The sequence below is a fragment of the Mercurialis annua genome, linkage group LG2 (genome assembly GCF_937616625.2).
Source record: "Mercurialis annua linkage group LG2, ddMerAnnu1.2, whole genome shotgun sequence".
NCBI lineage: Eukaryota > Viridiplantae > Streptophyta > Magnoliopsida > Malpighiales > Euphorbiaceae > Mercurialis > Mercurialis annua.
Window position 1 is genome coordinate 56833404 of NC_065571.1, and position 25905 is coordinate 56859308.

Sequence of the window (25905 nt, forward strand, 5' to 3'; positions counted from 1 at the left end):
TAATTAATATAATTTTGATATGTAAAGTTTTAAAATTAAATTATTATTTCTAATTATTATGGACTAATTTATACAATGTTAAAAGAATTAGGATTATTTTAAACCTTTTACCATTAAAAACCACCTATGAGAAAAAAACCACCTCCAAAACCAGAGAGTGTGCCTCACTCTCTTAGGTGAGAGTGGGGAGGGGTGTTTTTGTACCAAATTTGACAAGTTCAGGGTAAAAGTGATCCCGTTTTGCTAATTTGGACGTTTTTGATACTTTGTGCCAAGTTCGGGGGGTAAAATGATCCTTTGTTCAAACTTAAATGGTAAAATCCATCCAGAAACCCCTATATTTTACCGTTTTTATTCAAAAGACTCCTACTCCAAATTTGTCCACATTTGAATCTCTATACTTGGCAGAATCCAACTTTTACACTCTTACTTAAACGAAAATTGGCTAGTGTATCTCACTCTTGTCATGTGAGAGTGCAAAAAAATTATTCTAACTTCTATAATATTTTACCTTTATAAATAATATATAAAATACATATAAAATATACAGATTTCTAATTAAAATTTTCCATCATCTTCTACCTCTAGATCTCAATCTATATTTTGCCACACTCTTTTTCATATTAATTTTTTCTGATAAAACCTATTACACATTACAACTAATAGAAAAAAATTAACAACATAGCTTCAACAATTTCAATTAACTAGAACTCCATGGATTACACTATAAAACTTTCATTTGATATTTTACCCATATTGACACCAACAAAAACTTTCTCTTCAACAATTTTAATTAATCATAATATCATGGAGGGGCGACAAATGTCCGAATAGCTGGAAATCATGAGAATGACTTTAGGCATGCGATAATTAAAGTGTCTCTCTCACGGCTGTTTTCATTTCCAACGGAATATATAAGTCTCGTTGAAATTCCAAATCCATACACCAACCAAAGCTTATAAAAAGAAGAGTAAAAGAGTAAAGTTTAAAATGCACACACGAATTTTTTGTTTGTTCTGAATCAGTATCATCATTTTTATATAAAAATTACAAAAATTAAGCGTGTTCAAATTCAGTTTAGGTTGGGTTATAAGTTTTTTATAACCCAAACTGAATTTGTATATTAAGTTGGGTTATAACCCAACTCACCTGAGTTATACTTTTTAAACCATTTTAAACTAACTAGTTTCGCATTACGTGCAATGCATGTGGCTCGTAACGTAACTCGTCAATGATTATTCAGTAAATTTGCATGTCTCCATAATAACTATAATCAAATAATTAACTTAATTTTATTAATAATATCTTTAAAAATAATAAGATAGAAATTTAAATAATAATATATTGACCAAATACAGTATTTTAATGTTGTAGTTCAATCAAATTAAAAGATAGGTATTCCTACTAATTTGGTGACAGTTTAGTTATTTTTTACATACTAAAAATTAAATTGGAGATAATTTAGCTACCTATCTAATTAGGACTTTAATTAAAATAGTGATTAATTAAATAATTAACTAGTTAATGACTATAAAACTTTTATCTAGTAGTAAATTTTTCTGATCAATTATTTTCATTTGCCAGGCTAGTTATAAAATTTCAGCCTTTCAATAATGTTTCTGTAATTTTTTTATTAGTGTAAGAACCCCAGGACTAATAATCAATTTTTATTTTTTATGAAAATTTATAAACAACTAATTAAATTTTTCATTAAAAAATAATATCCCAGAAGTTAGACGGGCTCAGATGGCCTTGTCGGAAGGTTACATACAAACCCAACATGGCGTAATGGGCCTGATGAGCCCAGCCATACTAAAAATAACAGACCGACCTCCACTCCATCACTGGACATCATGTTTTTGTTTCTATACTTCACAATCATAGATTCATAATCACAATCAAAATAAAAAATCTTCGAGAATTGTATTACGAATTTTAATTTTTAATTAATAACTATAATTATTATCTAATCAAATCCACAATTCTTGATCCTAATTGAAAAACAATCAGTGTGAGTGTCCTTTTTTTTCCGATCAAAAATTGCAATTTCTGCAGGAAGATGATTTTATGTTAGTAATCGATGCCGAGGAAGAGGACGATTTGATCGCACAATCATGTGGTTTTCTTTTTGGAGATCCAGAGATCGCTTCTCTTTGGATGAACTCAGGTTAATATTTTACTTTTGATTTGAGATTGCTTTTATTAATGCGTAATTGAATAGTTTGTTGATTTTTGTATTATAGGATGCAGGTGTGTTAGCTGATTATTTTACTTTTGTAGTTATGAAAATCTCGAACTGGTTAGGTTACTAGGATAGGTGTATGAGAATCTCGAACTGGTTAGGTCACTGTTAAAATCCTGGAGATTACTCATTTGCCTTCGGGGTACAGTTTTTTCTAGCCTTGCATTTGCATATTTAAGAAGGCACTTTCCTAAGCAGTATCCTCATTTGAAGTGCAAACATACTTTTAGAAGTCCTTAAGCAGCACGCTCAAGGTTCCCTTCATAGTTGCACCTTATGTTCAATTTCTGAAAGAATTTGAAAATATAAATAGAATTACTGCAAGCATTGACTCTAGATTTAGGCTCTAATTGATCCTAAACCAGGGTCATCAGGATCTCCTGCCTGTCATGGAACTGCAGTCCGGATCTCGTGTTCCCAAAATGTGGTACATTTGTGCCTTGAAACATAAGATGTTGCAATCCTAAATACAGATTATAGGATTAGAAACAGATAAATAAAACTTAAATCTTACACGCTAATTTTGTTGGAAAAACAGGAATTTGTTTCTAAGTTGAACTTTTTGGATTGGTAAGTATTTAATTAACAAATCTGATATAAGATATTTGATTTTAAAAGAACAGAATTGTTGAATGGTGCCTCTTATACATATGGAGGATAAAACTTTTTTAAATTAATTTATTGAAGCAATTAACTTATTATTAGGTAGATATATCATATATGTAAAGGAATTTCTCTGAAGCAAACAATGAAATGCAATCCTAAATAGTGGTCCAACTAAAACTACCCTCTTGATCTGCATACCATGAAAAAATATGGAACCATGTACCCATCCCTGTACAGTATACCATAATGTACCACATACAGGGTGATGCTGTTGTAAACCTTGAATCATTGGTCTGAAAACAAGTATACTTCACTAAGAATTTGGACTCCTCTGATTTTCTTTGCAAATATCTTAGACTCCCGGGATAGAATTGTTTTTATGGAATATACTCTGTGTCAAATGTATGGTAGTGAAATAATAATTTTAAGACTTAAAGCACCTAAATGTTTTTCTAGCAAGGCTGGAAATTGCGACAAATTTCTGATTTACGACATTAAAATGGTAGCTTATCAATTCGAATAATTGCGAGAATAAGATACTTTGTAAAGTCCCAGTTAAACCATATAAAGTGTAGGCTATATTCCAAGTTTCTTTAGTATATAATTTTTATTTTTTTCTTGAGTTTTGCATTTGTATCATGGATCTCATTGATGATAAGAGCTTTAATTTATTTTACATCAATTCTTCATTTGTCTTGTGCAGATATTTAACTGATCAGCTCCAGAAAACTCAAATTGTAAATGAGGTTAATAAGGTGGATGATATCATATCTTTTCATCTTCATTTACTTTATAGCCAGAATGCTATCACGACTCATCTCTCTCCTTTTTGTCTAATGCTATCAAATTTATCTTCCATTTTGAAGGATTTTGTTATTGAGGCACTGAGATCCATAGCAGAATTGATAACTTATGGGGATCAACATGATACTAAATTCTTCGAGTGAGACCTCTTACTACTATATTTTCTATTCAATTTTATAGTCTGAGTTATGACTAATTTATGTTTCCTATGCCCTCTAAGATTATTTATGGAGAAGCAAGTCATGGGGGAGTTTGTACGAATTCTAAAGATATGTAGAGCAGTGTCCGTTTCACTTCAATTATTGCAGACAATGAGCATTATGATTCAGAATCTTAAATCTGAACATGCAATTTGTAAGTTGGTTCTTGAAAAAAAAAATTCTTGTTGAGGAAACTCTTTAGCATTTTCGTTTTTAATTTCATTGCTTAGCATATATGGAGTTCTAAAGAAACTTTGGTAAATTTGCAGATTACATGTTTAGCAATGAACATATTAATTTCTTAATTACTTATAAATTTGACTTCCATCATGACGAGCTATTGTCGTACTACATTTCATTCTTAAGGTGTGTTCTCTATAATTTGAGTTCTCCTGCTTGCAGTTATGTTCTTTATATGTCTTTATAATTGATGGGTTATTCTGAAATTCTAATGGCATGTTCTGGTTCATGAAGAGCGATAAGTGGAAAGTTGAACAAGAATACGATTTCTCTGCTTGTTAAGACTCAAAATGTACGTTTTACTTATCTATATTGTTTTGATTGCTCCTTGCAAATGGAAAATTTGTTTCTTATTTTCTCTGCTAGTGTATATATGTTGCATGGAAATGGAAACAGATACCGCGAAACGGCTTTCTCCAAGATATAGGAAACAGAAACTTGGGAAAAACGTGTAAATAATAAAAATATAGGGATAGACTTATAAATATTAAAAGTTCTAAAATTTTACATATATTAAATTTTATTTATAAAAAAATATTTTTCATACATAATAGAATACTATGACAATTAGTAAAATAAATCGTCGAATTCGATCAAAATCTAAGTTCATAATTAATTAGAACTTGTCTATAAATTCCACAACTATAATTGAAATGAATATTTTAAAGTTCTACAATTATAATAAAAATATAATATAGTCTAACAAAACTAAAATGACTAGAGGGTGTTGATATATTATATTTGTAGGTAACTCTTTAAAACCTTTTTTTTTCTTCTGGAAATATGTTTCTTATTAGAAAATGGGTATCTAACTCTTATTAATTGCAGAAACAGCCCCAAAACATTTTCTAAGAGTTTCAAAAGAAGAAACGTTTCCGAAACGGGAAAAATTCATTTCTAAAGGTTTCCGTGCATCATAGGTCTAATCCAACCAACCGCCATGCTTTTTGTTCAAATTGTTGACAATAAATTGACTAAATGACACATCGAGGAAGCTGCATGAATGGCACTATTAATTCCTTTTGAACATTTGCTGTTGTGCGGAAATTATTGTAATCATGAGTTATACGGCTCGTTGTGAGTATTCCAACTAGGAAGTGTACATAGTGATCATGAGGGCATCAATCATTCTATAATATTCTATCAATGTTGCACTTGTTGAAATGCAAATAATACGCAGATGCTGGTTTTAATTCCATTTTTGTCTACAGCCCTACAAATTAATTATTATTCTTCTCTGCATGTAGGACGATGTGGTTTCTTTTCCACTGTATGTAGAGGCAATACGGTTTGCTTTCCATGAAGAAAGTATGATTCGGACTGCAGTACGTGCTTTGACATTAAATGTTTATCATGGTGAGTTGCTTTCTGCTCTTGTATATGTCTACAAATGTGGCAAGTTTAAATTTCTACTGCCTTTTTGTTCGCAGTTGGAGATGAGTCCGTGAATAGATTTGTTGCCAAGCAGCCTCATTCTAATTATTTTTCAAACTTGGTGACATTTTTCCGGAAGCAGTGCATTGATTTAAATGGATTGGTCTCTGAAGTTACAAAGTAAGAGTGACATATTTAACCTTATTATAACAGTTGGTTGAAAGTCTTTTAACTCCTAATTGTGTTCTTTTGATTTCTGCAACAGAAAGCCAGATACAGATGCAAACGCCATAATGATTGCTGCTGTGGATGAAATTGAGGATAAGCTTTATTATTTTAGTGATGTTATATCTGCTGGAATTCCTGATGTTGGAAAGTTAATAACAGACAACATGTTGGAATTTCTGATACTTCCATTGCTACTTCCATCCTTGAGATTGGATGCTGTTAATGTAAAAATAAATATCCGTTTGCATGCTTTCATTTGTTTATTTTTCCTGGCCTGACAGTCTGTTATATCAGTCTCTTGATGTTTCTTTTGACTATATATTATGTTTTTCCCTTTATTTAACTTTTGTAGCTTGTGTATGCAGGTCCAGGAAACACAGATTGATGCCATCACTTCTCTGTATTTACTTTGTTGCATCTTACGCATAGTTAAAATAAAGGATTTGGCGAATGCCATTGCTGCTGCTTTCTTTTGTCCACCAGAAGTTTTTATTCCAAAATCTGAAGCTAAGCTCAATGGTCATGTGTCTGATCATCGTTATACAAGTGAAGCTGACCAGTCAAATAATGGTAATATCGAAGAGTTTGATGGCTGTCTGAAAGTTACTTTGCCAAATGCCGCTAGTTCTTCACAAGTTAATCCAGAAGAAATTGTGTTGCAAAATGAATGTAGTAGTTCATACGGGTCTTTGAGGTAAGAAAAATCCTTTTCACAGTATTGTGGTTGTGTTTAATAGACGAAACATTTTTTTTGTGTACTTCTCTCAACAAGACCTGTCTTTGCCTGTAATGTCATAACTGTGACAATGTATTTGATTTCAAACTGAGTTCTTTTCTCCTTGTGCCATAACATCCTGTCTGCAAACTCATCCAATCATTATGCTTTTGTGAATGGTCATGCAAATTTAGAAAAATGTTTTATTATTATTCTTCATTTCTTTGTTTCTAGGATGTGTGCTATAGTTTTTTTTGCCATCCTGTTGACATTTTGGCTGGTGTTTAGTACGGCCCTTTTAATTGTCCTTGTTGCATAACCAATGTCTCTAATCTGAGAGACCTGTATAAGTATGCTACTGGTTGGTTTTGCTAGAGTTGCTATAAATAGTTCTGTCTCAAAAACACACATTAATATTGATGATAAGGAGATACAACTATAGTCATGGTACAAACTAGTTTTTGAATTAGATTTTGATGTAAAAAAACTTTCAATTTAATTTTGGTACAAATCAAACCAAACCAAAAATCAATAGAATCCAACTGGTTCGGTTCAATTTGGTATGAAGCATTTCTGATTATTATAAAATCTATTCGGTTTAGTTAAAAAAGTAAAAAATTTACTTCGGTTTGGTTTGGACCGAATTCACAAGCATAAGTCGTAGAGTTCACTTGGGTAACTTGGATCTTTTCTTTGTCCAGTTTATTGTTGGGGAATATATTACAATTTTGGTTTGTCTCTATCCACTTTATTGTTGAGGAATATATTTTCAAGTTTGGTTTTTGCCTTTTTGTTTCTTATTGTGATGTTATGACATTTGTAGGGACGCATTGCTTTCTTTCATTACTAATGGTGATGATTTACAAGTTCTGGGTTCTTTGAGTGTGCTGGCTACACTATTGCAAACAAAAGGTATTGACTTATCTGCTTATGCTTCTCTTTCTATATTGATATCTGTTTCCATCATCTCATTTAACATCCTCATTTGCAGAATTGGATGAAACGATGCTAGATGCTCTTGGCATTCTGCCACAGCGCAAGCAACATAAGAAACTTTTACTGGTAAGTTATCGAAATAAATTTCATGAACTCTTACATCCGTATTGCTGAGTATATATTGCTTTTGTCACGTGAATATACCAAGTATTCTTCTCGAAATTAAGAGGACATAGTCAAATTGCTAATATGCTTCAGAAAGAAGATCAATACTTCAGCCAAATGTTCAGTTTCCAAGTTAATATCAAATGGTTTAGTTTCTTTCAGTTAAGATATAAACACCCTGTTGAGAGGGAAGAGATTTCGAAAGCTAACGAGAGAAGAAACCCCATTTTCAGTTATTAATTCAGCGTTACCCATGCTCTTGATTCCTGCCTGTGATCCTTCGTTGCACAATCTAACAATAAGCATGAATTTATTTTCTGTTTCTTCAACTTTGCGTTTGGAATTTTGGGTGGAGAGTTATGTAGTTGATGAGCTTTAAGACATGAACATGTGCTTAAATTGATATAGCTTATATCTAGTGCACTTTTTGTTTCTATTTTAACTTCAAAAGGGCCGAAGGTTACTTTTTTGATTTAGCTGTTCAATTATTCTGATTAGAAATTAGAGAGGAGAAGAAAAGTTATATTGAATTGTTAATAACACAATTTGTCCAATCAGTATGAATTTTGGGCTGCATAAGCTTGTTTTGAATGATTGATTGTATTCGAGAGTTTAGTGGAAGGATTAAAGAGTTCTTGTCAAGTGTATATTTGTAGCTCGAAGCGATAATTTTAAAAATTTATTGACCAGAGTTAAAAAATATAACTAGCCCCAAGAAGATCTGCATAATAAGAAGAGTGAAAAAGGGCATCTCAATGGAAGACCTGGGGAACGGGGTGGGGTGTGAAAGGAGGTTTAAGTAGTAGTCATTATGTCTTCTAATTTGGGAATACATTTTTCTTGATGCTGAATTAGAATTTTCAATGCTTCTGCCACTTGTTTTTTTTTTATCTTAGTCGCAAGCTTTGCCATTTAAATTTATCTGCACAAGAAAATTGCATTTGAGATTTCCTTAGATTTATCTTTTTCTTAATTAGTTCCTTTCTGTTGCACCTCAAGTGTCAATTTCTGCTGATATTTTATGTGTTTATTGTTCCAGTATTGTCCATATTCTTCCATCCATGGCCTTGATTTGGGTGTTATCAAACTTAGCCTGGCCTTCTTAACTTTTTTAAGTTTAGGAATGGGTATATACTCTGATACCCGGACTCGCTATTTTAGGTCGCCTTACCTGTGTCGACTTGACATGACACGGGACACGACACAAGATCTTGGTCGGACATGGAAGTGTGCAATCAGACTCTTCAAGAAAAATCAGACGAAAAATCAGATGCAGAAAGAAGAAGTGAAGAAAGATTAACAAGTGGCGGCATTGCTCTATCTAGGGTTAAAAACATGGATAGGTTAGGGAAAGAGAATAAAGATTCTCTTATTATCTTAATGTGCCTCTTTTTGCCAGCCCAAAACCAACGGCATTATACATTTAAGGTTTTATTCTATAATAAACGGTTTTTCTTAATATCATAAAGCGTTAACTTTTCAAATGACAGTCTTTTTTAGCAAAAAGGGCCAATTTAGCCTTCTAATTATACATTAAAAATAATTTTAAGTCCATAAAATAAAATCTGAACTATTGAATTATTAACTAGCAAAAGAATCATATAAATCCATTATCCAACGAAGGTATGCATATTTCTTTTACGATATTTATTCTATTTTCTCTAATTTGACGGATCCCCGCACCTGTGTCCTATTTCAGATCCGTATCCCCGTATTTTGAAATTAGAATATTAACGAGTCGCATGCGGATATGTGTCCGACTCGGACACTTGTATCCAAGTCCGGGTAACATAGGGTATGTAGTATATAAATTTAATAAAATTAATTTCTTGATGATTTTCAAGTGTCTTATTATGCTCCTCCTGGTTGCAATTTGCAGTTTGTAATTCATTTTAGTGCGGTCATAGTGCGTGCCTTTTGCATTTTGGTGATATTGGTTTCACGGTTTGAAGGAAAACCAAAAGTGAAAACATGTTTGTATTAAGCTTTACTTGCTTGTGTGTACTTGTATGTGTGTTATCTACAAATTTAATCAGTGTAAAACATCAAAGGAATTTCTAGTCATAATTGTCTTACACAAAATCATTTCTGAACTTCGATGATTTCCAACTTGCAATTTTTTTTTTTTTATAAAATAATACTTGAATATATTTATTACTTAGTATCCAACTCTGTAGTTTAGCGATGATTTTGGAATGGGTCTTAATGTCATTATCAAACAATCAATCAATCAAAAGTTTAGTTCTTAAGTGAGAATTCAATTATAGTTTTATTATTTTAACGCACTCCCGCATGCGAATGCTCATTGGACTTAAAGCGTGAACAAGTGCAGATCCACCTCACCTTGTGCTCAAATTTATAATTAACAAAATGTGGCTGCCAAAGATCGAACTTTACACCTTTCGATCATAAAGGCTTCGATAACATATCAAATTATCAATCCACCTAAAAATTAAGATGGTAGGTGAGGGTCCAATTATAGTTTTATTATATGTAACAGTTTTCTTTTCTATGATCTTGTATTGAATCCAAAGTTTATACAAATTTGCCAACTTTAAGCCTAGGTATAGAGTGTTTCTGTTCATTAGCGTCTTATTTAATAATAGCCAAAATTCCAAATTTTTCTTTTGTCAATTTCTATACTTAATTTGTAAACATTTTTATCGACAATGTAGCATTTGAAAACATTGCTTCATGGTAAAGGATTTTAGTATATATGTTTGAGGACAGTTATTACCTATTATTTGTCTTAAGGAGATGAAGCTAAAATGCTTTCCTCTTCTTTAAAGCAAGCATTGGTTGGTGAAGGCTCTGGTGAAGATCAACTTTTTGCTTCAGAGCTTGGTTTTTCTAGAGATTCTTTCAGTAATGAGCTTGATGGCTATCTACAAAAACTGAAGGTAATGTTTGCATTGATGCCTCTTTTTCCCTTATGAAAGTGTTGCTAGTAATTGCTACAGCTTTGGCAATTTGCAATTGGTATTCATTGTTATATTTATCCATCAATTAGAAGGGTTGTTACTATTAGTAGTCTGGTGTGTAAACTAGTATGAAATAAGAGTCAAACAACAAGTAGTTATATAAATGTCATTACCATTGTCATATAACAAACTTCTTCTTTGGATTGATTATTTAATACTGAGTTTAAGGTATTATGCTTATGAGATGTTAGAAATATATATTGATTGCATATGTTTTTTTTTTTCATTATATCAGCACTTTGCAACAGTGTATAATATATGGTATATCATATGTTTTGTTCCCACTATACAGTTTGAGGAAGCCTATCCAATTTCCAACGTGCCAGACCCATACCACTTAGTTAACGATTTTATGCATGCTGTTGTCGTTCTGTAAGCGTTATTATTTTTCTAGTGTAATAAACACCGGGGGTACCCAAAGTATCAGAATATATCATTTTGGTGACTAAACTTTGATTGTTTTTTTGGTTACTGAACTTTAATTTTTTTCAATTTGGTTACCAATTTTTTTTTTTTTCAATTTGGTTATCAGACTTTAATTGCCAGCCGAATTTTTCTTCTTTTTTGCTTAATTTGGCCGAAAAACTCCTTGTTGAATAGAAATAAGTGACAAGTTTTCATGATAATACAAGCAAAAAACGATTGCCAAGTGTTAAAATCCATCTGCCATGTCATCATTTTAGCCTACAAACCCCTGTTGAAATTATTTTCAAGTTTAGTAACCAAAATGAAGAAAAATCAAAGTTTGGTGACCAAATTGAAATATAGAGATAGTTTGGGTACCCCCAGTGTCTATTACCCGTTTTTTAAGTAACTTTGCTCGAAATACTTCTGGCTATATTCTAACCATTTATCATAACAAAAAATGCTTGTAATCCTCCTGTCTGTTGGTTAATGTAGCACTTTGATCTTGGGAATGTTTCTGTCTATATTTATAGGCTTTACTGATTGGGTGACATATGTGAATAAGTATAGATTAGTTATACTTATATCTAATATGTAAAATCTATAACTGAATAACTGATATTTATGTTCTAAAAGTTGTTCACCACTAAAATTCAAATTTTTTACTAAGACCAAAATCCACTTAATTTTTGAATTCATTCGTAAGATTAAGTTTATATACATTAAAATCAGTTCTTCAAATACTTCTGGATGTTACCAAAGGCAAAGCACTCTTTGATTTTAAACTAAAGTTGCATGGAAAACAGAAGTGCATTAATTTTCATAGCATGTTCGTACCTTATTTTGTGAGAAGCTGTTGGCGTGATGATCGAATTTATGCTCCATTTTGCATTTAATTGTTTCCAACAGGAGCTGCATGGAGGAGTATGCTATTACCCAGAGGTGGGAACAAGCCCTCGTGTACATAGATTTCAGGTATATTGTCTACTTGGAGTCAAACAGGGCCTTCTAAATTGTTTTCTTTTGCCACGCAAGCCTTGTTCTTGGCTTTGATGCACAAAATTCACTTAGCTTTTGAACTGTTGGGTTTTTGTTTTATGCATGTGCTTTTCCCTGTCTCCTTGAATGAAATTTGTTTTCTAGGTGCTTGATGCACTGGTCAGTCTCTTTTGCCGGTCCGATATATCTGCAGAGACATTGTGGGATGGTGGTTGGCTCTTGCGTCAACTACTTCCATATAGTGAAGCTGAGTTCAATAACCAGCATGTGAAATTGCTGAAGGTAAATTATGTTCTATATCAAGTGCTATCTTTCTGGTTTATAAATGAATATTGCGTTGGTTTAACCTATTTCTTTCAAATTAGCTTGCTGTACTTTAACCATCTCTTTATTTACCAAAGTTTTGTAGACGGAGTTGATATTTTATGAAGTACTGGAACATAGATTGCTTAATTTGTATGCTAGCAAACATTTTAATGCCATTTTTCTTAATTTGTTAGTTATCAACACAACACTCAATTGCAGTGTAGTTTCCATTTCTTTTTTTTATTTAGTAATAAATATATTCGGATCAATAAATCTTGAAATTGACAATTTTGAAGAAATTATATCCAAATTTAGAGAGCCTAGCGTTCTGGTAGCTGAATTCTATAGGAAGCTTGCTATTGTCTCTGACATTTTTTTAACAGAATTTTTAGTGTTAGTAACTAAGTATTTGATAAACATGTAAAAACAAATTAAAACAAAATAATTCAATGCCAATTGCCAAGTTTCTGGCTTGTGGCATAAGTAATAAGCTTTTTATCCTTTTCTTGGGGAAGACTAGTTAATGAAATTATAACTCTTTTCTGACACGGGCCAAGGGACAGTAAAAGGTGGACAGTTGTTACTGTAGTGTGTATGCATGCTGGATCCTGGAGATAGTGCCAAGTGGGGCACTCATCTAGTACTAAGTTTATTCTTGTTCTTTATCTGATATTGCACTTGTAAAATTGTTGAAAAAGTGTAAATGAAATGGTCAATTACCTACGAATAGGAACTAGGACTTTCTTGATATGAGAAATATATTGAATAATTTTGTATGTCTGATTTGAAGTTGTATTTTGAATATATTGTCAACAATTTATTGGCAATTTAAAATTGGAAGTCCTCCTTATACTAATTTTTTTTTTGCAAGGTGTAAACTAGGGATATGATTGTATGTTGATAGTATCACATTTTTTGATAATTAATGTTCACCCTTTTACATAATTGCAGTTTTTTTGAAAAGTGACATTGGGGCATTTGTATTCTGTCTTAGACACATATTGCATGTGTTCTGTATGTTCCAGGTTCCTTGATGCCAAAAAATTATTCATTGAAGACCCAGCAAACTATACAATTGTCTACATGTGGTCTAGTTAGACAATCTTACATCAGGGTTTATGTCATGTTTGAGGACTTCATTATACATCATTTTATGTGATTTGTTTTCTCATTTTTTTTTGGACGAGCTGGCAGTTATCGATTAATATTTTGTGAAAAAATGTCTTGCAGGATTCATACATCAATTGTACTAGTGCTATTGTAAAGGAGACCAGAGGTATGTGGCCTGATCTTCTTCTGACAGTCCTATGTGATGAATGGAAAAAATGCAAAAGAGGTATGTGATGAAACTTCTTATGTCATCAATGACCTATTGAACCATTTTGTCCAATTGCTTATTAATTTGAATAACAAATAATGTTCTTGTAGCCATTGAAGCTTCACCCCCTCGCAAAGAGCCAAAATACATACTCTTGCCCTCACAGAAGGCTTTTTGTAATGGTAAAGCAACTTGTAAATTGAATAAATTTGAAATGCATTATGTACCCTGGTTTTCACTGAGCAGAACAATGGAGTGTGATTTGGTAGTCTTTTGTTGTTTATGATTGTTTTCCTTACAGATTCTCTTCATAATGAGTCATCAATAAAGGCCGCTGAAAGAATGTGTGAATTGGTGAAGGTGCGTACCTATTCTTTTAGAAAAAAATTCACTCCTAGCTAAAAGAAGTTACAGTAGATCAGATTCTTGTCAACGCTGCAGCATGTTTGAGTCTTGGAATAGACTATTTGTGCTGGTTGAATTGCTAGTATATTACCACTTTGAAGAAATAAGGTTAATTTCAAATTACCTCCAAAAGTTGGACATTAAATTTCTTTCGAAGTTGATACTCTTTCAAAAACTAGCTTTAGGCTGCGTTTGGCGAAACTTTCAGGATATAGATTTTGAATTTTTGTGAACTTTCACTTTTTTTTTTTTGAACTTTTCTGGGAAATGGTTTTGAAAGAAGCTGGATTTTTTTAGCTTCTCCCAGTCCCAATCACTGGTTTTGAGAAAGCAAATTTTAAGAAATTTCTAAGTTGCACGGAAACGGAAACGCCAAAACGGATTTTTTCAACATATAGGAAACGGAAACGTGGGGGAAACGTGTAAATAATAAAAATATAGGGGTATATTTATAAATATATAAAGTTATAATATATATATATATATATATATAAAATTATTTTCATATAAATAAACTAGTATAACAATTAATAAGATAAGTTATTTGAATATATAACATATTAATAAATTCCATAATTATAAAGTCTAAACTTTCTATATATAACAAATATAACATATCAATAAATTCCATAACTATAAAATATATGAGTAATTGATTATATCCTTTTATTTATAGTAATTTTTTTAAGATTTTTTTAACTATTTAAGAATTTGTTTATATAGGAAACATGTTTCCTTTTAGTAAACGAGTTTCCAACTTTTAGTATTTACGGAAACGGGTCCGAAACGTTTCTGAAGAGTTTCTGAGAGTTTCCGAAACGGAAACGTGTCTGAAACGGGGAAACTCTCCCTACATAAGGTTTCCGTGCATCCTAGAGAAATTTAATAAAAAAAATACGATATATGAAAATCAAATGGTGATTTTGGAGAGCTATGCTAAACTAGGCCTTCAGTGTGTTAGGATCGCTTACAACTCCTCCATGCTACATGCTTTAGATCATTAAATTAGAGTTTTCATTAAAATGTCGAGTAAGACATTGTAATATTACCACTTTAGTCCATCAAAATTGTATGGTTTTCATAGGTAATTAATTTTTGGGCTAAATACAAATTAAATCACGAACTTTTTAAAAGTTGGCAAAATTAATCACCAACTTTCATACTTTGGAAAATCGGAACACCGGGCTTTGTTGAAAAACTGCCGATGTGAACATCAGAATTTACACTATTCTGGCAGCTACATCAGCATTTTTTCAACAGAAAAGGTCGGTGTTTCAGTTTGCCAAAAAATGAGCATCGATGACAGATCTTGCCAAGTTCTAAAGTTCATGTTGTAATTGCAAAAGACGTTCATGCTTTTTTGTAATCAACCCTTAATAGTATAAGTACTAAATCTGAAAATGCAAAACAATAGTGACTGTCTTCGAGAGGTCAAGGTTTTATTATATATATTTTAAAAAAGGAATAAACAAGAAATGATGAAACTCTATACTACGTAGTTTAAGAAATTGCATACATACATGATATGCATTGTATCTTTTCATTTCCTAAGCATTCCTATAGATTCTAATATTTCACCTTTTCCGCCTTAGGTGTTTGTACTTCTTCATCAGGTTCAGCTGTTCTCCCTTGGCAGGGTGTTGCCCGAGCAGCCTCCTATATATCCTCCAACTGATGCCCCTGAAAACTCCCGTGCTAGAACTGCTGGCCTTGATATTTCATGTCCTAAACCAGGAGTTGAATTGAAACTTGGTTAGTTCTTAACTGGTGCTTTATACATCACATAATGATAATAATGTGTATATCTGTGGGCTTGAACCTGCATGTGTGGTTTTCTGGTCTTCTATTTTTAAAATGGTGAATTGTAACACTACTTCGATAGCATATCCCTTTTCAACCTCTTAGAATACTATTTTATTTTCTTAGAGTGGGTGATTTTGTTTTCTTAAAGTTTGATTTGATTGTCTTGGAGGTAATATCATCATGACAGTCATGTGATTAAAGGGTCAAAATCTCTTGTTGCCATATGCAGTTGATGCCGTGCCTTGTCGGATTGCATTTGAGAGGGGTAAAGAACGACACTTTTGCTTCCTAGCAATATCTTCGGGCACATCCGGCTGGATCCTCCTTGCAGAAGAACTACCTCTGAAGCATCAATATGGGGTTGTCCGTCTTATTGCTCCTTTGGCTGGTTCTGATGTACGTTATCTGTATTTTGCTCTTTCTGTGATATCAGGTTGCATATTTTAAATATAATTTAAAGCATTGAACGCATTATTGCGATTCTTATCGGTATTCACATTTTTTGTTCTTGCAGCTTGGCAGAGATTATTTTTATGCACTAATCAAGTGTTGTTTTCTGCCTGAAGCCTAGAGTTGACGACACACATCCTTGGTTACACTTGCGCATCCGTCCATCCTTTCTACCCTATACCGACCTTAAAAAATCTGTAGCCTCCAAAAAGACCAAACCATTAGTTGATGGGAGATGGACTTTAGCATTCCGGAATGAGGAATCTTGCAAGATTGCTTTCTGTATGACCATTGAGGAGATAAATCTGCAAAACAACGAGGTTGAGAGAAGATTAAAACCATTGCTTGATGTTGAAGGAGCTGTTGATATTTCAAACCAATCTCCTCTATGTCGTTCTGATGCTGTGTCTTCAAGCTCAATCCCTTCCGATTCATTGTAAGTTTGCAATTGGTTTTCAGTTTTCCAATAATAGTTTGCTATATGCTTCGGGTGGAAATGTTTTATCCGGTCACCCTATGTATATATCTATAAGGCGATATGAGGTATGTCGAAAATGTATATTAGCACCCCAGCTTAGCGCCATTCTTTGTACTATAGGTTATTTTTCTGTGATATGTTAGTTTAGCCATCTTTTCATTCTTTAGCTGTTCTAATCCTAGGTTCCACCTTTTGATCTAATTTTCTATTATTGTAATGTGTAACATTAATGTATATTTAAGCCAAGTTCATAGTAAAAGATTTTTGTACACCATTTTACATAATATGATGCACCTTCTGGTAGGTTTTTTCTTCCCAAATTGACGAGTTTATACTTGTTTTTCGTTGATGGTTGGGTAGCATGAAGTAGGTGTTTTTCGTGTACCTCTTTGCTATAAAATGAACTCTAATGTTTAAAAAATGTTTTGAATCAGCCAGCCTTTATTTCAAACAAGGTTAGGGAAAAGTCACATTTGCTTTCTAAAGTTATAATAAATGGTCAAATTGATTGAAATTTAATTATTTAACAGTTTAGTCCATAGTTTTAAAAAAATTAAAAAATTAAATTATTTTTGGGGGTTGAAAATAAAATACTTACCTCTTCTAAAAATGCTTGTTGTGAGGTATCTAAAGATTAGAACAAAGTATGCTTAAGATGTTTTTATAATGTTTGAGAATTTAAATCCTTTATTAAAACATGAATTTCAAAACCCAAAACTCAATACCCACAGTTTCAAGGGGAAAAAACCCCCCTATAATACCCTACATCATTGTATCACGAACACCTTCAGAACGAGCAATGTATCTATGGAAGTCAAGGTTAAGATTGATACCACCATTCGCTAACAAATACGAAATCTATATCCTTCTCGATGAACATGTTTTATTTGGATTTGCCGTTCATGCCCACTACACAACCTTCAAATATCTCTCACCAAGTTGAAGAACTATTCATCGGCCTAAATTTCATTCTGCTTAATAAGTTGAACCACCCCAAAACTATCAATTTCCATGATAGATTTTCCAATGCATATGTCCCATGCTAAATTAAGAGAGTACCAAACTCTTACAGCTCAGCCATTAAGGCCGAACACTTATCCAAATTTGCCGCCAAACAATCTATTCATTTTCCTTGGTCATATCAAAAAAACGATGACTAAAAACACGATATATTAAAAAAACTAGTTAAAGTTGTGGTATAGATATTTTCCCTATATAAAAATTTAAAACTATAGTTTAAGTGTTACTTAATCAATTATTAGCTTTATACATTTTTAAAAATAGTAAATGAATGTAAAATAACTAAAATGCATTCCTAATTGAAATCGTAAAATACATTAAAACAAAAATTCAGCATAAAGGAGAAACAAAGAGGGAGTAAAATGAAACAAAAATAATTAACTTTATGTTTTGCTTGCTTTTAGAACAATTAAAAATAGGAAAAAAATAATTATATAAAAAATGAAAACTAATAATTGTTAACTCTTAAAGGACCATTCTTATATTGATGAGTAACTTTTACTTAGTTTATGGAGTTGTTTTAACTAAATATAAATAATAAAAATTATTTTTATTTATATTACTGATATTTTTTGAAGATTTAGAGAACTAACATAGTATTACTATAATTATAAAATAGAAGATAAAGGTATACACATGAAATAATTACATGTTGTATGATAGAAGACAGACCCGATTTCCGCCGTTTAATGCAATCATGACCTTAGTTATTAATACAAACTTATGAGACCTTTTGGTCAACATAATGATGCTAATCAATTTTAAAGGAAAAAAGAAAAATTGTAAGTAGAAAAGTGCAATTGGCTTGTAGTGGATGCTTAGAAGAAAAGGAGATAAAAAGTGGTTTTTAATTTCAATAATGACAATCTAACATCTAGCTAGTAAGATTGTTTGTAATCATGACTAATTTATATGATTGGGCACTCAACTTATGAATTCCTATTATAAAAATTAGAATAATGCATTATAATCCATCTATTTTCTGAATAGATTACAAAATTTGTTGATCTTTTTTTAAATTAAACAATAAAATCTAACCACATAGAAAGGTTATAGAAAATAGATTAAAAGAGTAAATTATAAAATATTTTTTTATAAATTCTCATCTACATCAAATTTATTTGTATTCTCTAACATTTTAAATTTTTCTTTATAAAGTATAATGTGAATAGAAGAATTAGGGTTGTGCATCATAGATGAGTCGGTTTGATCATTGAATCAAACTAAAAATAATTAATCAAAAATGAGTTATTTATTTTTTTAAATCAATTATGACCGAAATGTATATATAAAATAATAAACTTTTTTGATGAATAAGATTATAATTAAATTGAAGCTATTTGTTTACTTCCGTCAATTATTCAGTTAATTGAATAATTAATTTTTTTAATTAGTATTAATTATTAACAAATACAAAAATTAATATATATATATATATATATATAATTATAAAAATAATCCAATCAATAATTATAAGAACATGGTTGTTAACATCTAACTGGGATATCTATTAAGATATTTGACAGTCTAAATTGCTTTTTTAAAAATGATATTTTTAATTATGTTAGTAGACATGATAATAAAAAAGCTCATACATGAGCACATGAATCAAAGACACAGCTTTCATAATTCTGTAATCCAATAACTATGTTGTAAAAACTTATTACTATCTATCTTATTCTATCTTTAAAAATGAAATAATTGTTTTTATAAAAGATATTCATATGGATATCGTAATATTGGCATGTTAAAAAAAATTCATATCAATATTACCTATTAAAAAAATGGTATTCTTATTATTGTAAGAAATTAGTAGTACATATTTTGAATTGTCAAATTTAAAAATTTGTATTATTATAGGACGTGATGTAATTCATCATTTATTTTGTAATTTTTTTCCACAAAGTATATAATCTATATTTATATACTAATACCATATTAGTCGAATTTAAAAATGTCGAACTATCAGATTATGAAGGTCATCATTACTTGGACAAAATAGCCACTCTTTTGGTTATGCATTTGCTTTGCTCCATTATTAACTAATTATGATTAATAAATGTGTCATGATGATTATGTTGTATATTATATGGTTAAATAGATGTTGATATAAATTTGAATGCGTGACCTTCTAATTATCTTGTAAGAAGATAACAATCGACAAGAGTACCTACCTTCTATTCATATCATAAACAAAAGGCAAAAAGCATATTTGAGTCCTTGTACTTGTCTAATTTTAATAGAATTCCTCAAATTTTATTTGTTATTATGGAGTTTCTACAATTTTAATTTTATAAATATTAGGTTCCTCTATTACGAAAATGAAATGCATGTATTCACGCGATGTTTGTGCGACTAGATACTTTTTTTGTATTTTAATTTTATTTAAATTTAGTCCACATGTATTTTTATTGATATTGAATCTTTAAAATAATTATTTTTATCTGAATAGACACTGATATAATATGACTGAGAAATATAATATCTACTAATTATATTGAACTTTATATTTTAAGAGCGTGTGAAAAGAAAATGTGAAGATATTAAACATAAATATATCAAAATTAACACAAAATATTAAACGAAAAGTATAAATATATAAATCGGTATAAGGTGTTAAATGAAACTATCTTCACATATGTTTTTCATGCACTTGAAAAGATAAGAAAAAACATCATTGACCTTATTTTAAAAGATTATATACTAAATTATCAACATGGATTAAATTTGATTTATGTGAGCTATGGATAAGTTCAAGAACCATAAAACCTTTTACTCAATTCTAGGGCAATATTAATTGTCGGATATAACTTCATTGCTCTTTGTAGGGGAAAGAGAAATTCAAATCAAAATTATAAGAGTGATTCAGTTATTGAAAAAAAATATAAATTGGTTTGGTTATAGGTTGATATGAAGAGAAATTATTACACAGACTTAGTCTACCATGATATGATGACGTGATAGACTAAGTCTATATAATAATTTATGAATATTTAAGTTTGGTTTATTTTGAATATTAAAATATTTACATCTATTCGATTTTGGTCGATTTCATATCGAAACGAACCGACGAATGCACATGTTTAGCTCTTTGAATATGGGAAGGTGATGCTAGAAGTACTAAGTGAGTAACTAGAAACATTCTTGCTAAAACAAAGAAAACAAACCACATCCTATTATGAAAATTAGCAAATTAAGTCACATAAAAAGAACATTGTGGTGGATTTTACAAAGAAAAAAAAAGACTTGCCTAGAAAGTCAGTCCATGAAAGAAACTTGGATTTTCTTAGGAAGACATGTACCCATAAACCCATCCTCCAAAACTTTGTCATTTCTACCCTCAAAACAAAGCCTAATCCCAAAAATACCCTCTTTACCTCCAATTTTAATTGTTTCCAAAGTTTTTTGAAAGATGTCTTTTAGCCATCTTTCAAGCACACTATTCACAAAAGAACCATATCCATATACCATTTCCTCTATCACCCTATCTCCAATGCTAAAACTAACCCCATTTTGATACCCCAAAACCTCCTCTATATACCTCTTGATTCTGCTTGACAATGCCTGTTGCATCTCTCTTTCGTGTTCTTCGTTTCGGTCGAAAACGAATCGGTTCTTGATCATATCAAGAAACCCTGTTGGGCTAACAGGATGATGATCAGAAGTTGTTAAATCACTTGAAATTGGGCTGACTTCTGAAGCTTTTCCTTGATTTTCATCTTCTTCTTCAGTGGCTTTGATGTTTAGGTCAAGATTATTGAAACTTGACTGCCTTGAGAAACACTCTTTCTTTTTATTGCTTGGTGAAATGTCCCAATCAGATTTTCTCTTGCCATCAGGTTTTCTAATTTCATTCACTTTCAGACTCATTCTGATGACAGAATCTTGATTTATAATCCTTCCATAGTCATCTTCATATCCCATGGATTCATGATTTCCCTTTGTCAGAATGAAAATTGCTTGTCCAAATTTGCCATTTTCAAATCCATCAGCAAGAAATTTCAAGAATTGTGTGTCAGCAGAATCCACCTCCTCCACCAATACAACAACCTTTTCTTGATTTCTTAACATTTGCACGATTGTTTCTGAATATGAATCCTTAGTTTTCCTCATGTTCATGTGCAGAAGATGATCAGCTGACCCTGAAACAAACTCTGCAATTGCAAGGGCTAGTCTTCTTTTTCCTACAATGTCATTGCCTTGGATAAGTAACCAACTCCCATTTCTAGTTGATTTGGATTCAATCAATGCTTCAGATATTGACTCAACTGTTTCAGACTGCCAAGGAACATTCTCTAGCAATTCCTTGCGAAAATCTCTACTCTGCCCATTCTCCAATATTCCTGTGTCAGAATTTCCAAGAGCAAGAGTGATTTTCACTTCCTTTCCTTGACTGTTCTTGAGAGAATCCAAATTTGGCTGCTGACATCTAAACTTCGGGATGAAACTCGAGTTTTGATTCGTTGAATCTGCAACAGAGATCGAATTCGAATCCGAAAAGATCTTGGTTTGGCTTGGCCACCATGGATAAGATGAAGCATATGAAGAGTTCTTTCCAGCTAGGCCTTGATTGTTGTGAGTAATAATATTCCTTCCTTGTTGGTGTAAGCCATGGCATAATCCATTCCATTTTCTTCTCAATTCAGCCAAATCATCCTGACAAATTAATAGTTTGTTAGATAATGGTAATAGTCTAATAGAAACTAAAATGTCATGCAAGAAACTTATCAAACTTAGGTACCCTTTGATTGATGTTGGTGCCTTGTGGATGAAGCCAAGGAGGCAAATTTTTGTTGTGGCCTGATGATGTGAAGAGTTGGGCTTCTTTTTCATAACTTGAAGTGCATTCTGAACAGCAACTTAGCTTATTTTCTTGTTCATCCTTGCCATTACTGATGAAGGGTTTTGTTTCTTGTAATTGTGGTGAAGTTTGAGTGAAGCTTGTCCTTGAGTCATGGATACTGCATCAAGTAAAAAAATTATAAGTTAAAGAAACAATTAGACTTAATCTTACACAAACAAGTTAGTTAGAAAACTTTAGATTAAATGGCCATTCAGGTCCTTATACTTACGATTAAGGATCAAATAACTCTCTTTTAATTATTTTGATCAATTGCAACGATACTCTCTATTTTTATATCAATTAAGAACACAATTAGGTTATCATGGTCCCTGACTTGTTCATATATACAATTTTATTCTTAATAACAGAGAGTATCATCCTTAATTGATCAAAATGAATAAAAATGAGTTATTTGAACCCGAATCATAAATTCAGGGACTTGATTAACCCTTTACTCGTAAACTTGAATGCAGTTTGCAACATAGGCCCCATTTACAAAGAATATAGTAACTTATTGGAGTGTCTCATGCAGTCCTAATCCTCTAAGTCATACCATATTGAGATGTCAAAAAAAGAAGGAAAAACAAAAGTTGGAAGCAGACAAACTTTGTCAAGTTTCAACAAAGTGAATGATAATAATTCATATTCCTTAAAAAAACATTTTTTTATGAAAAACTCTCATTTTCATTTGATATAATTTTATTACAAATTCTGCAACATGCAGTTGCTATATCATGAGTCATGACAAAAACTAAGCAAAAGCATGAAGACAGTGATTCATTCTTGTCTTACCAAACCATACACACTTTTTTCTTTTTCATCCTTACAGACCATAAAGAAACACAAACATACTATTACAGCATAAGTACAAAACCAAACTAAAATCTTTAATAAATGACATGTGTCTTTCAAGCTTTAATAAGTGACCAAAATGAAAGATTTAAATAAAAGTGTAAACGCTATCAAATCTTTTGTTTTATGTCTCCATTTGGTACTAAAATTTTAATTTAAAGACTCTTACTATTTATCCTCGTGAGCTTAGATTTTGAATTAGTGTTTTCCGCCTTAAAAATAAATTTATGTAGCTATTAGTCGCGCTATATTTTAAAATTAAGTTGTTGTATAGAGTGTCATATCATATGGTGATTGCTAGGACAACCCGGGCGGGAACTACTATTATACTAGAGTACTAGGCTCTAGCTCGGACTAGGGTTAATTGTTTTAAAAAATAAAGGTAAGAATTTGGAGTTAGAGAGAGATTAAACTTGAACTACCGGAAAATTAGAGGTAAACTAAAAGTTAAAACCGGACTGAAAAAAATCTAGAATCCGCCACTAAGGACAACCAGAAATTTGGTAGATTACACAAATCATATACTTGATTTCATATTATATGGGAAAGTGAAACTGCATGCACCATTTCGTAAAAACGCTATAGTTCAGTGACCTAAAAAATATTTAACTTAATAAGACAAGAATTACCTGGAACCATGGAGGCTTAAGCCAAGTCCACCAGAAGGAACAGAGACAGCTTGAAGAGACCATTGAATCTCAAGAGAAGGCTGTCTCATCTGACACCTCATATACGTCTGATAACTTGCAGTACCCATTAACCAAACCCTAATGTTCGAACAGCTATTATATTCAGACAATAACTTCCCAATTTCTCCAACAAGATGATCAACTGAACTGTATTCATCTCCATTAACAACACTCTCTTCAACGCTCCATTTCAAGTCACCAGTGTATATAATCACAGCTCCGCCGTCTCCGACATAATCTATTTTCCTTTTAAGCTGTGAGATGTTCATCTCAACGTCTTGTTTCTTCATCAACTTTAAAGAAACTGGCGCAAATTCAAATTTGAGAATCTGAATATCCTTAAGTTGGACAGGAACATCTCCTCGTTCAACTCTTGTCATAATCTCAGTGACGAGAGATTCAATTATGGAGACTGAATCACCAACTATGACTGTGTTGTTTCTCTTCTTGTTTCTCAAGAAAACCTCAAACACTAACTTGGCATCTTCCTTAACTGAAATTTCTGTAAGAAAATTAGTGTGTGAGAGCTTTTTTTGTGGAGAGAACAGACTTGGATTTTTCTCGGATGAGTAAGTTAAGAAATGAGTTTGCCAGAAAGTTGTAGGGTTTATGATGTGATGATGATGATCTCTGTTAGTTTCACCAGGTGAAGAGGGTGAAGAGAAAACTCCACCGTTACCGCCGCCGCCGCCGGAAGAGTTACTATAACACTGAAAAACAGAAGCAGCAGAAGAAGAATACTCCTCTATATTGTTTTTAACAGAAATACTGGAGAAGCCAGCTTCTCTCATAACCCTACTAACACTAGGATCATCAAGAATTGATATAATAAGCTGTTCAAGCTCAACTTTTACGCTTAAAAGCGGCTGCTGTTGCTGGTGCTGCTGCTGTTCAATGCAGCCTCTTCGTTGATGAGCTTGAGCTCGTTTAAGCGCGGCGATCAACGCGTTGGATAAAGAAGGCTGAGCATGGTGATGAAGAAGAAGAGGAGAAGGAGAAGTTGGGAGTCTATTAAGTGAGACATTGAAGCAAAGCTCGAGAGCTCTACATTGAAGAGGATGATGAAGATGATGATTAGGTGGAGATAACTGAGATTTGAGACAAGCCCTTTTTAGAAGACTAGCTCTTGAGCTGAGTAAAGTAGCGGCTACATGAAGAGGAGTCACCTGTGCATGGCCTCTCCGCCGTGCTAAGCTGAGAGAATGCTTCAGAACTGAAGCAGCCTCCGCTGTGAGCGTCTGCTGAACTGTGCAACCACCTGAGCGCATTCCTTGACCCGAAACCACCCCCCACACCACCCCCCGGTTTTCTTTTTGCTACCCACTGACCTAAAACTTAGTTATGTTTCTCTTATATTTCACCACCCACCATACACTACACCCCCACCCTGTATTTCTTGAACTTTTTAAAGCAAACCACCTGAGAATAATGAGGGCTGGAATGGAATTATTTGTAAGTGAAGCTAGAGAGAGATGTTTAGTGGTATAGTGTTTTAGAGAAACTAGACTAGACCATGCCACCTTCTTTATACTTCTTGTTCATCTCTTCTTTTTCCTTTTTCCTTTTTCTTTTCATATTATATTATATTAGGGTTTTAAATGTTTCTAAGCTTTCATATGAGTTCAAAGGGTAATTCATTATAGGGGTTACCATATTTTTCTCTTTTTGCAGTTTGGTTATCGAACTTCAAAATGTTACAAGTTGGTTACTGGCAGATTTTTAAATGAAATCCGGATAATTTAGGCGATGTTGCAGTCATATTTCACTCTAAATTTTTTAATTTGGGAGAATGGAAAAGATAACATGATAAAAAAGTGTGAGTGTCTTATGTTTGTGTGACGGATAT

General features: G+C 32.1%; 2 protein-coding genes across 3 annotated transcripts; one reads left to right on the plus strand and one right to left on the minus strand.

Moving 5' to 3' along the window:
• The first annotated feature begins 1874 nt into the window (after positions 1 to 1874).
• Positions 1875 to 16958, plus strand: LOC126667723 (protein TRANSPARENT TESTA 9-like). 2 transcript variants are annotated; one of them, XM_050360776.2, is made up of 21 exons: positions 1875 to 2167; positions 3552 to 3603; positions 3715 to 3791; positions 3873 to 4006; positions 4122 to 4218; positions 4327 to 4384; positions 5340 to 5448; positions 5523 to 5646; positions 5732 to 5918; positions 6060 to 6388; positions 7233 to 7321; positions 7401 to 7471; positions 10300 to 10410; positions 11806 to 11871; positions 12040 to 12177; positions 13432 to 13537; positions 13630 to 13701; positions 13821 to 13879; positions 15517 to 15676; positions 15957 to 16123; positions 16294 to 16958. In XM_050360776.2, exons 1-21 carry the CDS (start codon positions 2115 to 2117, stop codon positions 16615 to 16617), a joined length of 2583 nt encoding a protein of 860 aa, XP_050216733.1. In that variant the 5' UTR covers positions 1875 to 2114; the 3' UTR covers positions 16618 to 16958. The 2 variants fall into 2 exon arrangements, with proteins under 2 accessions (XP_050216733.1, XP_050216734.1); XM_050360777.2 differs by having other exon boundaries at positions 16242 to 16437.
• Positions 16959 to 20851: 3893 nt separating this feature from the next.
• On the minus strand, positions 20852 to 25563 carry LOC126669417 (protein SMAX1-LIKE 4-like). Its single transcript, XM_050362877.1, has 3 exons — positions 24000 to 25563; positions 22417 to 22636; positions 20852 to 22331 (listed from the first exon to the last, which is right to left on the minus strand). The coding sequence occupies exons 1-3, from the start codon at positions 25325 to 25327 to the stop codon at positions 20934 to 20936; spliced, it is 2946 nt and encodes a 981-aa protein (XP_050218834.1). The 5' UTR covers positions 25328 to 25563; the 3' UTR covers positions 20852 to 20933.
• Positions 25564 to 25905: the final 342 nt, after the last annotated feature.